At 44.8% G+C, this 16267-nt stretch overlaps 1 protein-coding gene across 2 annotated transcripts in view; it reads right to left on the bottom strand.

The window, feature by feature from the left end:
- The window catches only part of CCDC25 (coiled-coil domain containing 25), a 217652-nt gene extending 209350 nt beyond the window's left edge, over positions 1-8302 (bottom strand). For both annotated transcript variants that reach the window (XM_069605626.1, XM_069605625.1), the window contains exon 1: positions 8204-8302. In XM_069605626.1, coding sequence (XP_069461727.1) covers positions 8204-8300 — 97 coding nt within the window. In that variant the 5' untranslated portion in view covers positions 8301-8302. The remainder of the gene's footprint in view (positions 1-8203) is intronic.
- Positions 8303-16267: the final 7965 nt, after the last annotated feature.

Raw genomic sequence — 16267 nt, forward strand, 5'->3', positions numbered from 1 at the left:
GGGCCACTCTACTCTGGCTTCTGTGGCTCGCAGGAATATTCCCCTGTGCGTGAAAAGGGAGTATTACCTACTGACGGAATAATACTAAGCCTCCCACTCCCTTCCAACCCTCCACGAAAGCCTTCCACGATTCCCCGTGAAGTCTCACCTTAGGGTCTGGAAGGATGAGTTCTCCATCCTGCTTCTGATGCAGGGGCGCGTTGAAACCCAGTTACTTCACTGGATTGAGGTTTGATGGGAGTTCAAATAAGCTTGACTATTCAGGTAAGGCGCTGTAAGAGTTCTGTAGCAAGTTCAAGCTTAATAATAATGTTCATTGTCTTATTGCAGCAAGCGCCAACGCTTATGTATTTTTCCCCTTAGGGGACGGGGTTCGGAATGCCGGAGATATGGCGCCGACCCGAAGTGAAACGTGCAGTTCCAGTAAATGACAGGTAAGTTCTGGATGAGCGTTCGGGTAATGTCTTTGCATTCGCTCATTCAATGTCTTTGTCTTTTTTCCCCATAGGGGCCGGGGTCCGGAATGCCAGGAAGCGGCAGGACCCGAAATGAAATGGGTATGACCCAACAGGTAAGTCTTAGAAGGAAACTGAGCTTTTCCTATTCCCTTCCTTCTCTCACCTTGTGTTCTTGTCTTTCTCTCTAGGCTCTGGGAAGTGGCTGCGGATCCGGATGATCGCTGCTGAAGATGGAGGTGCCCAGGAAAGGTGAGTGAAATGCAGCGCTGCAGCGATCGAAGCGAAATGCTTTTAAAAATGATGTCTTCCCTTTCAGGATCGTCGGTGTGATGTCTCCGTGATGCAGCTTTAGCAGGTAAGGTCTTCTTTCTCTCCAATTCTCTCTTATCTCCCCTTGCAGGTGACCCAGGATGTTGACAGGCGTGGCTGAAGTCCAGATGCAGGAAGACACGATGAGCGTCCAGCTGCAAGGAGCAGAACAACGCAAAGCATGAGTTGCTGATCGGGCGTGGTTTAAATAGCTTTGGAAGAAGTTCCAGGTATGTATCCTTCCACCGATCAGGTATGTATCCTTCCCCGACCACACCCAGGTGGAAAGTAGTCCCACAGGTAAAGTAGTTCCATTCAGGCCTCAAGAGGGCCTGGATGTAGCAGCATGCTCTACATCAGGTAAGTGCACATTACAACACTTGAACACATGTCTAGCTTTATGAGCCTGGCGCCTAAGGCGCCAGGACAGGGGTCCAACATGAGGCTGGCGCCTAAGGCGCCAGGACTGTGTCCAAAGGGCCCCAGCTTGGGCCCGCTGGCACTTCCCTGGGGGGAATGATGCCTGCCTCTGGGGTTGCTGGGTCGGACCTGGCTCCTTGGATGTAGGCATCATGACAATTTTGATGTGTGTTTTACTCTTGTTTTCTCTTTGGTTATGGAGTTTAAACAACTCCATGGGCATCATCTTTTCATTTGTGACACAGCACCCACAGTGCAGTGGCACAGTGAAGCCTTTCAGGCTTTCCCAAGGTTTAAATACCTTCTCTGAGATACTGTTTCCCACAGTAAGTAAAGTGAAATTGACTAGTAAAGTCTTTTAAATTCCTAGACCCAGCACACCCTATCTTGCAATAAAGTGCTGGAGGGGTTACTTTGTATCCCCTGTGTCTAGATATTCATGTAGCAGTCAAATGCTACCCTTTCCTCTCAGAATGGCTGGTGGCAGTGGCTTTACAACGAACCACCATGATTTTTCCTGACCGCTCGTAGCTCCAGTAACATTAAATCGCAGAAGCCATCTTTTTCATGATGGCGTCTGAGCCCCCACTGTAAAAACAGGTCCCGGTCTTTTTCCGCCATTTCTTTTTGGAAGGGTCCTTCTAGAGATGGTCCCTTTGTTCCATCGCCTTTGGCGGGCTTCAGGAGTGTCTGGGGTGGGCAGGAAGTGTGGGATGTGCCCGAAACTCCCTGTGCTTAGTCTCCTACGAGACCCAAATGCACTCTGTAGTCATTGGCCGGCTTACTGTCCGGCAAGGACAGCCACCCTGCTGGGTGAGTGGCAGCTAGGCTGGAATGAATGGGAGAGAACTGAATAAAAGGCGAGTCTCTAGGCTTGGAAGGCAGAGTCTCCCACTGGAACAAAAGAACCAAAGACGAGCTGGAAGAGGACGGCTGCTGCAAACCCTGGACCATTGGTTTGCCGGCTGAAGCCCGGCTGCAGGTCCGAATCGCCAAGTTCATCTCAACAGAGAAGCCCTGTAAGGACAACTTCTCCCTTTGAGTTGGTGGGACCAATCAACTCAACAGTAAGCCACCTGGATACTAATCTTGGAGCTGGTTGTATTTTCCTTACAGTGCTGCAGGAAACCGAATAACCAGGGAGCGGGACACAAGTTTGTGTGCTTTAATTACAGCTACCGGAATCGAAGTTTGCCAATTGCCACTTTTTGACCAGTCCCAGTGCAATGCAAGAGTCCCCCGATGTCCTCCCTCTTGTCCCCATGACGGAGGCACAGGAACAGCGAGATCTGCAGGAACAGAAGTCATCAGCTGCATCTTTTTCTTCATTGTAAGGTACTGTGAAATCAGACAGAGTACTTGCCTCTCGCGGTGAAAGTCCTTGAAACTTCGGAACTCGCATGCCTAATCAGATTGTGACCCAACATATGATTCTTCTTTTTACAAACTACTTCTAAGAACTTGAACAGAGACTTTTCTGTTGAACTACCAGGACCACTTTGTCCTATACAAGACTTTAGCCCAGCCTATTGACTTTGGTCTAGCCTATTGAATTGACTCTTCTGGTGAACTCAAAATATCTACACTGTCTAAGAACAATTGTAACCTTTCATTTTCTAATAACGTTTGCCTTTTACTCCTCGTGAAAAGTATTCTGAATTAGTATTGAAGTATATATTTGTGTGTTATATAATTGCCTCCTTCTTATGAATGTTTTATAACTGACAGATAAATTAATAAGTATTTAACAAAGAAACCTTGAGTGTAAGAGCTTGTTTCAACACTTGCGATTGTAGACCTCTGTGTAACATCATTACTGCTCACATTCCCCTTTTAAGATAAGCCTGGCTGCTCAACTCCGCAACCAAACCTGTGTAGTACAGACTTATACCAAAGGTTGGTTTGCTTACAACTGTACTCATAGTTGTGTGTAGTGGTCCCGCATACAAACTCTACCTAACAGTTTTCATGCCAGGTAACCCGATGGTAGAACGGCGAGAAAAACTGAGCAAAAATGCCAGCAAGCTTAATTAACCAGCCTTTTGTGCACCAGCCTTTTGTGTGAAGTTTAATGGTTCTCTGCAACTCAGGTAACCGACATTCAGTCATTTGACCTACTTACTTACATATAATTGGTTTCGAATAAAGACTGATAAAAAGATCCTACTATATATTGCACATTGGAAAGTAACGCTAATCTCTCGTGCATGCGCTAGACTTCCATGGTCGCGTAGATACGAACAACGTGCCCACATGTGGAAGATATGCATGCGCAAAGCGATACACCATCGCAGACACGGCAATCTGCAGCAGCGAGCGGACGCAGGTAAGAAAACACCGCTGCATTAGAGTGGTTCTCCCCCATTGCTCGTCAGAGCTACTAACTACTAGCCTTTGCAATAGGTATCGCTGTGTGAACCGAGGCACCTCGATACATATAAATAGCCTCCCTCACTCCATTGAAAGCGCCAGCCCGTAATGATAATTGCACAGCACGGCAGCTTGCACGGTAAAACCATAGAGTCAAGCAGTATTTTAATCACAGTAGGATAAGATCACTTTAGCGCCGCATAAGCGCAGTGTTTCACCTTATCTTATAACTGGGCACAGAAGTTACATATTAGAAGTAATCTTCGCCACCATTGCCAGTATTGCCATTTCACAAACAAATACAGCTAATTTATGCACTCATTAGCTAGTTCCACAACAGCAAGATAATCATTATCTATTTCTGACCAGCTGAAGACCAGACCCTAGTCAAACAGGATCTAATCACTCAAGGCGCACAGAAGGCTCCTTATGAGAAGAACCCTATATATCTTCTCAACACCTGTGACATTGGAAATGATTGGCTCAGGTAGGATTTTTTACAGCACACACCTCAGGCACCACGTTTCCTGCAGAGAGAAACCCAAGTTCTGATTTTACTCTTTTACCTTTAGATGTTCCATTTTTGGGGTACACCAGTGACACCACTCAGTCCACTTCAACCGTCCTGAAGACGGCACTAGAACACCAACTACCTACTAAGTGCCAGAAACACCATAAGTGTCGACTAGACATATGTTCGGTTATGACAACCACATTCTAAGTCACGAAATGTACTAACCCACACTGTGCAAAAACTGATTGCAAATTGTCATTGTATGTGTTTTTGAATATGCCTTAAGTTGTGTATATTCCCACCAACTATGGGTATAAAAAAGGTTACGGCAAGGGCCCTGTGAGCCATTTTTAAATCACAAGGAAAAATAAAATGTGTTAATGTTTGTTTGTTTATTCATTGTGCGCGCCGGACCCTGAGGTAGCAGGGCGCATGAGAACAAGTAGGTTTACAGATTAGTTCCAGAAGTTACACATTTACAGAACATGGCACCACAGGGTGAGACAAAAACAAGTAGAGACGATGCACAGCCAAACAATCATCATCATAGAGCTAGCGTTACATAGGAGCAGGTCAGTCTCCATCAGGTACAGGACAAGTGGTGGGTACATGGGAGAGTGCAGGTTACATAGCATTCTCAGTGAGCCATTTTATTGTGTTCTGTCTGAATTTGTTGAACGTTTGGTCAGATCTAAGTGCATGGGGTAGGGAGTTCCATAATTGAGCTGCCTTAACTGGGAAGCTAGATCCTCCAATGGTGGTTAGTTTGAATCTGGGCACTCAGAAGCCATTGGGGCTAACTGTTCTTGTAGGTCTAGTAAGGTTTTTTCTATTAAATTGTTCTGTTAGGTAGCGGGGGGCTTTGTTATTTAAGCATTTGTGGATGAGAGATGCATCTTTGAGGTTGATTTTTTCTTGGGTAGATAGCCATTTGAATTTCCGTCTTATTTCGGAGATGTGTGCTCTTCTGGGAATACTTAAGGCCACCAAGTGCATTATTTTGGAGCACTTGTATTGTATTGATTGTTTGGTAGACCCTATGTAAAGGGAGTTACAATAATATAATTTTGATAAGATAAGGGCTCTTATTCCCGGCTCATATTCATTTACATGTATAGGCCGTGGATGAGGCCAGTGAATTCACCTGTTTGGTAAGGGAAAGGGTCGAGTCAAGGTAAAAACCTAGGGTTTTTACTTCTTTGGCAACCTTAATAGTGTTCCCATCGATGATAAATGCCGAGTAATTTCAGTTAAGTTTAGAGATGCGCGCTGCGGTGCCCATGATGATGAGCTCTGTTTTGTCATCGTTTAGACATAGGCCATGGTTGGCCATCCATTCCTGAACGATGCTATAAACTATTCACCAAAGCCAGATCTTCTCCGTAATCCCCGGTAAGTGGTAGGAGAATCTGGGTATTGTCTGTGTAGTTGGTGTAGGTGATACCCTGATTGTCAAGATCGTCAAAGAGTGGCTTGGTGAAAATCTTGTAGAGTGTTGGCGAGGCACAAGATCCCTGGGGCACTCCACAGGTGACGGGTATTTGGTCTGCTGCCACTGAGAGGGAGAATACCCTCATGGACCTGTCACTAAGGAATGACTGAATCGAGGCTATGGCCTCCCCTGAGAAGTGGACCACAGAGTCCAAGTGATTGCACAGGACTGTATGGTCCACCAGGTCAAATGTGTAACATGCAAATTGGGTGCTCTCATATGTACAGATCAAATGCGCTGATCGGTTAATGTGTGCTGTATATACTACCGGCAAGTGTTAGTTAGGTGGGGTAGCCTGTTTCCCCGTGTTTCTAAACTGTTATACGCCCTCATGATATAGGCCCCCCTTATCAAAAAAGAGGGTTCGCGCCCCCTATATATTGAAAATGAGGTTGCGAGAGTCAAGCTGTATTGGGCAAATAAAGCCCACATTATTGGAATCTGTCCATTTCACGTTTCACAGAAATGATGCGTCTTTCAGGGACCACCTCACACATCGAACGTTTTATTAAGAATAGTATATCCATCACAAAACGTACAAAGGATTATGAACATTATGCTATGACCCACTTACAGTGGCATAAACGAAAGAAGAGAGGAGGTTGGGGCACTTACAAAATGTCAAATGTTAATCAATCTAGAGCTGGGTATTCCTAGACCTTGGCTCCAGAATTCTGTGATTTGGCCCATTTTGTTAATGTGATGCCAGCAGCCACGAATTTCTCTAGTTTATGGCTGAGCCAGATGGCAATATAAAAGGGGAGTGGCTGAAAGGACAACTTGGAGCATTCCGACTGATCAAATAATGCCCCTTAGGAGAATCCACAAACATCAGCTTTAATTATTAGGTTATTTATTGAGCACAGACCCAGCTTCAGGAAGCAATGGAGTGCTTAACAAGTCATAGGGAGAAGCATAAGTGAGCAAGATACAAGAGAGCACAGAGCTAACAACGGAGGGGGCGAGTGGGAAATTTGATACAAGGGCGGGGGGATCTACAAGCAACCAGGGGAACTTACATCACAGTCTCAGGTTGGGTCCAGAGGACAGTGTGTGGACCTGGGTGTTAGGGAGGAGCCAAGTCTGTCTTGACAGGGAGGTGGTTGCAGAGTCTGGTGGCATAGACAGAGAAGGCCAGTCTTCTGGTTCTTTCCCTTCTGCACCAGCGGCATTGAAGTCTGCACACGTCCTTACTTCAAGCGGATCATATGCTTTTAGAGATACTGAGTTACTAAGCGATATAACTGGGATACTACAGGGTGATATTGTTATAGATGTTGTAGTAAGATTTTAAGAGGACATGCTCTTGCAGCAGCTGCCAGGGTCATGTTGAATTTGTCGGGTCCTTTGATGAACTATGCTGCTGCATGTAGGACACTTATATTGAGTGCCGGGGTAGTAGCTGGAAGTGCCATCCATGGGGGGCATTTTCATCCAGGTGGGAAAGGAACAAGGCTTGGACAGCAAATCTTAAGTGGTTTTCTGAGATTTTCTTAAGGGCAGGTTGGTACCAAGCCGTTTGTGTCTTCCTTGCTATGTGCACCTTGAAGGAAAGGGTGAGGTGATGTCAAACCCAAGGAACTGGGTGCCGGTGATCACCTGCGGTGTGAAGCCCTCGAGGATCAAAGCAGAGAGCCAGGTGTGGATTTCAGTTTGTTCGAATGCCATTGGTCAGCAGTAGGAATTTGTCTTGGATGGGTTGAGATTCAGGAAAGGACTGGATGGATGTGAGGCAGTTTTAAATGCTCCCCGTTACTAAATGTTGCATATTATATTGTAATACCAACAAGACCTACATATACAAATGGTGAGTCGCACCGGAGGTGACATACCATATGGGTATACAAATTCAAATCCAGCAAAGGCTATTACCGACAAACCAATGCCCATTTTTCCCACATAACCTCACTAGAGAGAAGTAAAGGATAAAAAAGTTCAGAGAAAATCTTATAACTGATATTCTGCACTCATAGCTTCTTTTAGCACATCCTGTTGCCATAGCTCTCAACCTTTCATGCCCCATTGATTCCTAAGGGCGTGTAGGGAACTTGGCGGGTGAAAAAGCTGCCTAAGTGGCGGGTGACACCCGCCAAAAGCGCGTGAGTTGAGAGGTATGCCTGTTGCTGTCTTGTAGCGCACGTTTAACCGAAATAAAAAGCCAGCACCAAGTGCCACAATACAACGTGTAGAGAGCCTAAAAGACCTAAATGGGTGACAGTTGCACGCCCGATTTGGGACAACTTGAGATTGCGTCAAACTGTTTTATGTTCCTATGAATGATGTGAAAGACACGTTGTTGTAAATGAATTGGTGTCACTGTCACTGGTGAGATAACTAAGGAGCGAGTGTTGGCTGCGCGAGAGGCACTTCAGGGATAGGCTGGGCTCTTAATGTATGTGTCAAGTTTTTGAGGGCGCTAGACCGCTTCTCAATTCGCGACTGTCACGCGTTTAGAACTTCCAAGCAGGAGTTGTTATATTTCAGCACTTTAGGGTCTCGTCGGCTGTTCAAAGACGCTACAAGGAATTTCATGATAACTATTTACACAGATCTAACAGACACCTTGCCTGGCAAACATATCAATGTGCTGTGCAGAACACAGGCTGGGCAGCCCACCCAGGCCCCTCGGCTCAGCCTTACCATCGCTGGTGAAGTAGAAAACCATTGCGGACGCGAGAAGCACGGGCAGAGCAGGAGCCGGGGCACTGGCAGTCAGCCCGGAAGTGACGAAACCCATTCTGACGCTATTCTAGCAAAACAACCACAACTCGCCAGAAAAAACAAGCCCGAAACAACGCACTTTTACACAACAAGAACGACTGTTTGGGAATGAATTCCTCCCTTACAGTTCACGAGTAAACCGATGCACCTTAGAGCGCTCAGGGTCAGCCGCAGCGTGCCCCATAAAAGAGAATACGAGTGAGCCCCTGGTGTAAACTAAACAACACGTGACAATAGTACGGCAGGTAGTAACCAAACATCTACTTACTTGCCAACATTCTCTGACCAAAAAGATGTAGAATTTTTTCAAGTTTTAAAAATAATAATTTGTGAGGTCCTTAGGGCTGTGCTCCGGCACTCGGTGAAGGCCCCAAAACAGGTGCTTACTGTTTAATTACAAAACATGGCATTTGACCTAATGGCATCACAGGAAATTACATCACCTGGCATATGGTGGTGAACAGGTCACAGGAAAGGACTAACTGGCATGGTGTACCCCAACTGCTCTGACCCATAGTGGGAGATCATATTACCACATTATAATTGGTTTTTTATAACGCACTTAATACCGACGAGGTTTCTAAGCGCGAACCTAGGATTCAAACCTCTGTTGTTCTGCATCGTCTTGCTTCCAAGACCAGCGTGTGGCCACTGAGCTATACTGCCTGTGCTTACAGGGAATGAGAGACCTGTGAGCACTCTGGCTAGTTTTTAATATGTATTAATAATATTTCATGGTACACTCTCAGCGTAATGCGCCAGCAAGAAGGAGAATCAGGTGGGAACTGTAGAGACATGTACGCTCCACATGGGCCACTCCAGTCCTTGCAACTACTACTTTGACTAAACTTACACAGAAAAAGCTTTCACCGAATCATAAGGCACTATACTAGTTGTCCACTGCCCTAAGAGCAGGTGAACAGTATTTTTGTATGCAGTGCACACGTGGAAAGATAGACACTAGTGTTTATGGGTGACAACTTCATAAATAAATTGGTGGGGCTCAGGCAGTGAAATTAGATCACAGGAGAAGCGTGCCAGGAGACTTTCTTGCTCCAGCCAGTCACCTTCACATGAACACAAGCTTTATGCAAAAATGCAATCACATGTTTGAAGCTTCTGGTTTACGGCCCATTCGCTGGTGCCCATTTTTCGGTCTTCACCCAGACTCCACAACCCCTTCCCTGCTTCCTATCCTCAAGGTGATCCATGCATTTGGAAACAACTATTTACTTGTGTGATGAATACATTACAATACAGAATACATTGTCACTGTTCAGAAGCAATAATTTGTACTTGTACCGGTCAGTGTGCTGCAGGGGCTGCCTTTGGACGAGACATTGCTGGCTTGGTGGGGTGCCTAGAGGTGGGCGCACATTTTTGGAGTGTTTTTATGGCCCAAAGCTTACTACTTTGTCTGACTGTGAGGGCTGACTTTTTTTTCCGATGGGTGAACCGTGGCCAAATACAGTGGCCTTACGGGACGGACTTCGCCAGACACATGTCAAGTGACAACAACCCCTCAAGTTTAAAAGTAATTATGTTACCTTTGATTATGACAACCAGCGTTTGCAGAGCAGCTAGCAAGCTATATGTACTACAGCAGAGCTCAGCTGAATTCGATAGAATAGCTGCTCACCCAGTGCGTGTGCAGTAGTACAAGACACCTGGCTGGCAGCTGAGAGGCGCGGGATCTCACGGCAGCATCACGCTGATGCTCTGACACTAGACTACCTGGAACGGGTGCGCAGGGCAGAGTGTCTGTTTCACGCAGGCCTGGCTAGGCACACGCGCACTGTCATCAATCAAAATGATGAGATGGGCCATTAACACGCCCCTTGGAGATGCTGCAGTGCTCTGCTCTCTGGGCCTCAGGCAGTCAGGCCTGTAAACTCCGTAGTATTGACAGGATAGTCAGTAGGTTATAGGACTGCTTAAAAAGCGGTATCCTACTGCCTAAATCGGTAGGGTTGGCAAGTATGCATCTAGAACAGGCCCAAGAAAATTAAAAGACCCAATAGGATAAAAAGGCTGTTCACTGTTCCTTTTCACTTTGACAAAAAATATTGGTATTGTTATCTACCTCTGACCAAAGAATGCTCTCAAAATGGTTCGGACCTTACGAAATCATATACAAGAAAGATCCATATAACTATGTGGTCGCCCAAACAAACCGTAGGCAGAAAACACACATTTACCGTAGTAATCTATTAAAATAATGAAGGGAGGACCCAGCTGTGAATACCTCAGTAACTATGGCCACTTATGCACAAACATGGTCCCTGATGTTTGTGCATAACATCAGAACTCTCAAGGGCAAGTGGTACATTTAAAACCCTATAGGATCCCAACATCCAGAAAGGAAACAATTCTCTGGAAAGTGGAAAGCATGTTGTAGGCTGATATAATCGAGCCCTCAGAGAGCTCTTGATCTTCGCTAATAGTCACAAAACCTGATCACTCATGGAGATTCTGCATTGATTTTAGAAAGTTAAATTCAATCTCCCAGTTTGGTAATTATCCCATGCCTAGGATAGATGATTTGATAGACAAACTGGGCTGGGCACGATACATCTCCATGATTGATCTCACAAAAAGCTATTGGCAAGTCTCCCTAAATCGGGAAAAAAAATGCTTTCTCCGCTCCACTGAGGTGTTTCAGTTTAAACCTCTCCCTTTTGGATTGCATGGGGCACCCACCAACTTCCAGCGCATAATTGACAAGATATTACAACCCTTTCCACTCTTGTGCAGTGCATACCGTACCGATATCCTGATACATAGCTAGACCTGGGAGGAACATCTTTTCTATTTATATAAGATCATAAGAGCATTAAGAAAGGCTGGGCTAACTGAAAACCCTAAGAAATGTCTCCTGGCGTAGTCGGGCGTTAAGTATATAGGGTCTTTTGTAGGTAAGCGTTTGGTCCAACTCCAGGTAGAGAAGGTCAAAGCCGTAAAACGTATAAACCCACCAAAAATGAAAAGAGAACTCCAGGCCGTTTTAGGACGTATGGGGTATTGCTGTAGGTGTATCCCTAATTACTCTACTTCCTGTCTAACGGATACACTTAAAAATGCAGGGCCCCAAAAGTTAAAGTGGTGGAAACAGGACCAAGATAGCTCTGATATGTTAAAGCATATTCTGTGTAGTGAGCCTGTCTTTAAGGTTATGAATTTCAACAGGGAATTCATCCTACAAACAGATGCCTCTAAAGTGGCCATTGGGGCTATCCTCTCTCAGGAAAACGAGGCAGTGTAACATCCTGTCCTCCACATTAGCAGGAAACCCTTCCAGAGGGAGCAGAATGATTCCACCATTGAGCTAGGGACCATTGCCATCAAGTGAGCAATAACATATCTAAAGTACTACCTAACAGGCGGAAGATTTAGGTTAGTAAGAGACCATTCCCCCTTGACTTGACCAGTCTCAAGAAAGATACAAACCTTGAATAAAGTGGTGGCTCCTCAATATTCAACCCTACTGCTTCACTATAGAGCACAGAAAAGGAAAGGAGCAAGGAAACGTTGATTTCCTTAGCAGCTTTCCAGTTTGTGAAGAAGGGGAAGGCATGCTCATAAGGGAAAGGGCATGTGACGATTCACGGGATCTCATCACTTCTCCCCAAAGGGGAGCCCTTCCCTGTGAGGCTAGGTAGGTGAGCCTGCTACGCAACATTCCCCCTAGGGGTGAAGGTAAGCTCGACCTCACAGGGAGATACTCCCATCTTGGGGACAATGACTCCTGTTCCATCAAGGCACTCGCTAAGCCCCTTTATTGGAGCCACTAATACCATCAGAGCTTCGTAAGAACCGTCCCAAACAAATCACTGTTTGTTATTGTAACATCACACAAAATAACCAACAGAAAGACAAACATACTGAGAAGAAGAAGAGTGTGCAGGAAATTAAGATTACTCAGTGGTTGGAAGCCAACCATACTCGGACGGAGAAGATCGAGCGAGTAACATGGAATGCTCAGGGAAGAGAGACAAAGGACTACAGGTCTATTTTGGGGAGGACCCAGCACTTCCCAATAAAAAGGAAAGAAGGACCAACGTACAATGTTGGTGAAGCCCGGGAGTTTCAAACCTTGAGAGAGCGAGAAACCAGGAGAGTCTGGGAGGTCCTCGGTCAAGTGGACGCTGACAACAAAGAAGGGAAAGAGACATGGAGAGGACAGGAAGCCAATCCATGCTGTGAGGGGTCAGAAATGAGATGCGGACACAAAGTGGTAATATTCCCTTTGTCAGAAATTTGTATTAAACAGAAATAGGTTAGATAAACGCCTCTCTGACCCTATCCTATGGAAGTCTAATCTGACCCTCACACTAGAAACAAACAACTAAGGGGTGCAAGCAAATGTCTATGACCTTATGTTTTCATGTTTATAACCAAACTATAAAGATAAATCCAACAAGTATTTTCCAAGGAGAAACCCTTTGGATCCATATTTAGATAGAATGGCAAAAGTGTCTCTTTAGAACAACAGTTTCTTGGTATCACAAAGTGTCTCTTTACAAAGATGAGTCCAACGGAAAATGTTTTCCATGTAGAAACCTTTGGATCCAGATGGTGGTTCCCTTCCCCATGATATTGTAGGTAGGATAGAAAAAGTGTTTCTTTCGAAAAACAGCTTCTTGATTCTTTATACTGGATTCACAAACTTACTAGATTCACAAAAGTTCTTATTTACTTAATACATTCCTCAATAAGCTTTCTTTAACTTCTCTTGTACTTTAGCGAATTACCTGGTGTACTCCTTTACCTGGAATCCTCTTGTGAGCACTTCAGATCTCCTGGTATACTCCCCTGCCAGGTATCTAGTTACAGTGTTTAAAGTATTTGTATAACTTCAAGTGCCTAGTGTATCTACCTACCAGGACTTCTTTCATGTGCTTCTTAATTTTCCTGGTATACTTCTCTGCCAGGTATTTTGTAACATGGTTAAACCTTCCTTTACAAACTTGGGTGGAACTCCTGGAATACTTGTATGGGTTTTTCAGATCCCCTGGTATACCCCTCTGCCAGGTATCTTCCCACAGTTTTTAACCTTTCTTTAGAGCTTTGGTGGATTGCCTGGTATACACCCTGCCAGGAATCCTCTAATTGTCTTTTCAGATCCCCTAGTACTCCCGTGCCAGTTATCTGCCCACAGATTTAAAGTTTTTATACAGTTAGAAAATACCTGGTATATTTGGTTGCCAGTACTTCTTTTTACGGACTTCTTAGATCCCCTGGTATACTTCCCTGCCAGGTATCTTGCGACAGTGTTGATGATGATGATGAATTTGTAAAGCGCTCGTCCCCAAAGGCATCTTGGCGCTGATACAGAGCCCACCACCAATAATACAAGTTTAAAAACTGGGACACTTTATAGAAAGAGGTAGGTCTTCAACTGCCTCCGGAAGGGGAGATGATCCGGAAATCCCCGAAAGTGGCAGCCCGTTCCATAGCTCAGCAGCAGCCACTGAAAAGGCACGCCCTCCAACCCGAGAGAGGCGCACCTGTGGAACCAGAATTCGGTAGGAGGTCAAAGACCTTAAGGGCTGATTGGGGACATAGGGATGGAATGCATCCCTTAGATATTCCGGGCCAGAAGCATAAAGAGCCCTGAGACTTTATACAACTTTGTTGGATTACCTGGTATACTTCCCTACCAGGTATCTTTCCCCAAATGTCAACTTCCTGGTGTGTTCCTTTTGCCAGGACTTCTCGATTGTTCACTGTCTTTTTTCACTATGCTACAGTCGTACAACTTTGTTGTGCTTCAATATATTTACTTAGGGTAAAACTTGCTCCAGCTTTCCCCCACATTGACATTTATTTTTTGCATCTGTAGAGTGCACTACAGCCCAAAGGCCTTGCGGCGCTGTTACACAAAATTGTATGTAGGCATGAATCATGGTTGCATTGGAGGCAGAAACAAGTAGGGTTTCTTGGTTACAGATACATTTGGTAACCCAAAGGTAGTTACAACAGTGGCGAAAAAGTGAAGGCTTACTTCCAATATTAGCAAATAATACATTTTATGAGGGTTTCAAAGTCAAAGGTGCTAACATCCGGCCACAATACGGCGAGATGTGGGGAATGGGAGCAGGTGCAGAATCATACACGTCACACAAATAACCTAGTTTTAATAGCTTTGCGGAAGGCTAAATGGGAGTCAATCATCCTAAGATGCGTGGGTAGAGCGTTCCAGTGTGATGCAGCCATAGCGGGGAAGCTGGTGCCGCCTGCACGCCCTCTCCGGGTCTTGTGCGCGGAGATCATGTTAGTGTAGGTCATTCTTATAGGCCTGGAAGAAGTAGACATTTCATCAATAGATGTTTGTTCAGGTATTGCTGTCATACTTTATCGTGTTGATATTCAAATATACTTCCTTTTGGGCATTGCTTTAACATTGAGTCTTGTCTATATTTAAATAATCTTGACTTTTGTACTTTGCCTTGTGTGCCACATACATTTTCTCCATTTAGAAGCTGGCACTGCGCCACAGGGTCCCCAGCAACTTTAAGTGGGCTCACAGGGTCTTCTTTGCACCTCTAATGCGGTTCACGTCTTGGTTGGATGATTCCTTCATCTGTTCTCCGATTTTGAGTGTGCAAGCGTCCCTCTCGCTTTCCACGAGGCTCTGTGGTTACAGGTCGGCTTGCCTCTTCAGTCTGTGTACGGAATTGCTGTCCTCTTGAGTGGTTCACCACTTGGGAGCTTCTATTTTGCTCCCAATGCCTCTGGGACCTTCCGTGCTCGTCAGCGCTGTCTCTCCCTCAGCACTGGCAGCCTTATCAGATCCTGTGTGCTTCACATCGGTGAGCCTCCAGCTGGGACCTGAGTCATCTCCTGCACTCTCCTTTCCCACAGCGCTCTTCTGAATGTAAAGGTCCTGCGCACTTTAGGGTTTTGAAAACAACTAGTCTACTTGTTGTTCTTTAAGTTCTTATCGATCTGCATCAACTCCTCCCTCCTCTTCTTCATCTCAGTACTTGAGAGTTTATGGGAGCTGGAGTCCATATATGTTATTGGATTTCTGAAATGATGTTCAAAAGTTTTAGACAAAGAAACATCATAAACAGATGTTATACGTGTATTGTGTATGTTTGATGTATACATTTAATTTTGACTAAAGTGACAAAAAGGAAGGGGTTTCTGGCTTTTATAATGGGGGGATTTGTGGGATGACAACAAGCCATCAAGAACTTGGGTATTATAAGGTCTTCTTCGGGAGGAAGGGGAGAATACTGCGTCTCATCGGATGGAGTCGCCACCTTCCCAAAGGAAGAAGGGTCAAGACTCTATCATAATAAAAAAAAAGAAATGTATTTAAAGAACGACAGGGGAGACCCAGAAGGTGGAATAGCCCCCTTGAAGCACTAAAGGAACTTGTTTATGTAATCACAAAGAACTATTTGAAGATAGAATATTGAGGCTAGACAAGCCGGTTCAGTAGAACAGAGTCATACTCCTATAACTCTTTTCTTTTGATGTTCTAATTAGTGGTATGTTCAGCATAGGGTATTTTTTGGGACGGAGGACGGACTCTTGATTCAGACTACTCTACTGACTTCGCGCACCATATTTAGTTAGGTGCGCGTTTTTGCAGCAATATATAGGTCTTTTTCCTTTTAGTTAAATAAAAATAACTTTTGAAAATGCCACCATTTGGTCCGTCTCCTTCTTTAGACCTACCACAAAAGACATTGCATGTGAAGATAAGAGATATGGGGTCTGCCCTACTTAATTGTAGGAATTCACTGATGCCTCATACAGGAATATTTTTCTAAGATTTAGATTAAATCTTATTGCAACCAGAGAAATAGATTGCATTAGGCAGATAAAGGTAAACAACAACTGCAGATTCTGGGTAACCAAGAATGAAATAGAGACCCTTTACCATATTATGATAAAATGCCCTGCTCTACAAACCCAAAGATTGGCAATGTTCACAAGATTTGTATATGAACAGAACTGGTTACTTACAGA

This window comes from Ambystoma mexicanum, chromosome 4p, assembly GCF_040938575.1.
Source record: "Ambystoma mexicanum isolate Mex_15411 chromosome 4p, UKY_AmexF1_1, whole genome shotgun sequence".
In the NCBI taxonomy this organism is placed as follows: domain Eukaryota; kingdom Metazoa; phylum Chordata; class Amphibia; order Caudata; family Ambystomatidae; genus Ambystoma; species Ambystoma mexicanum.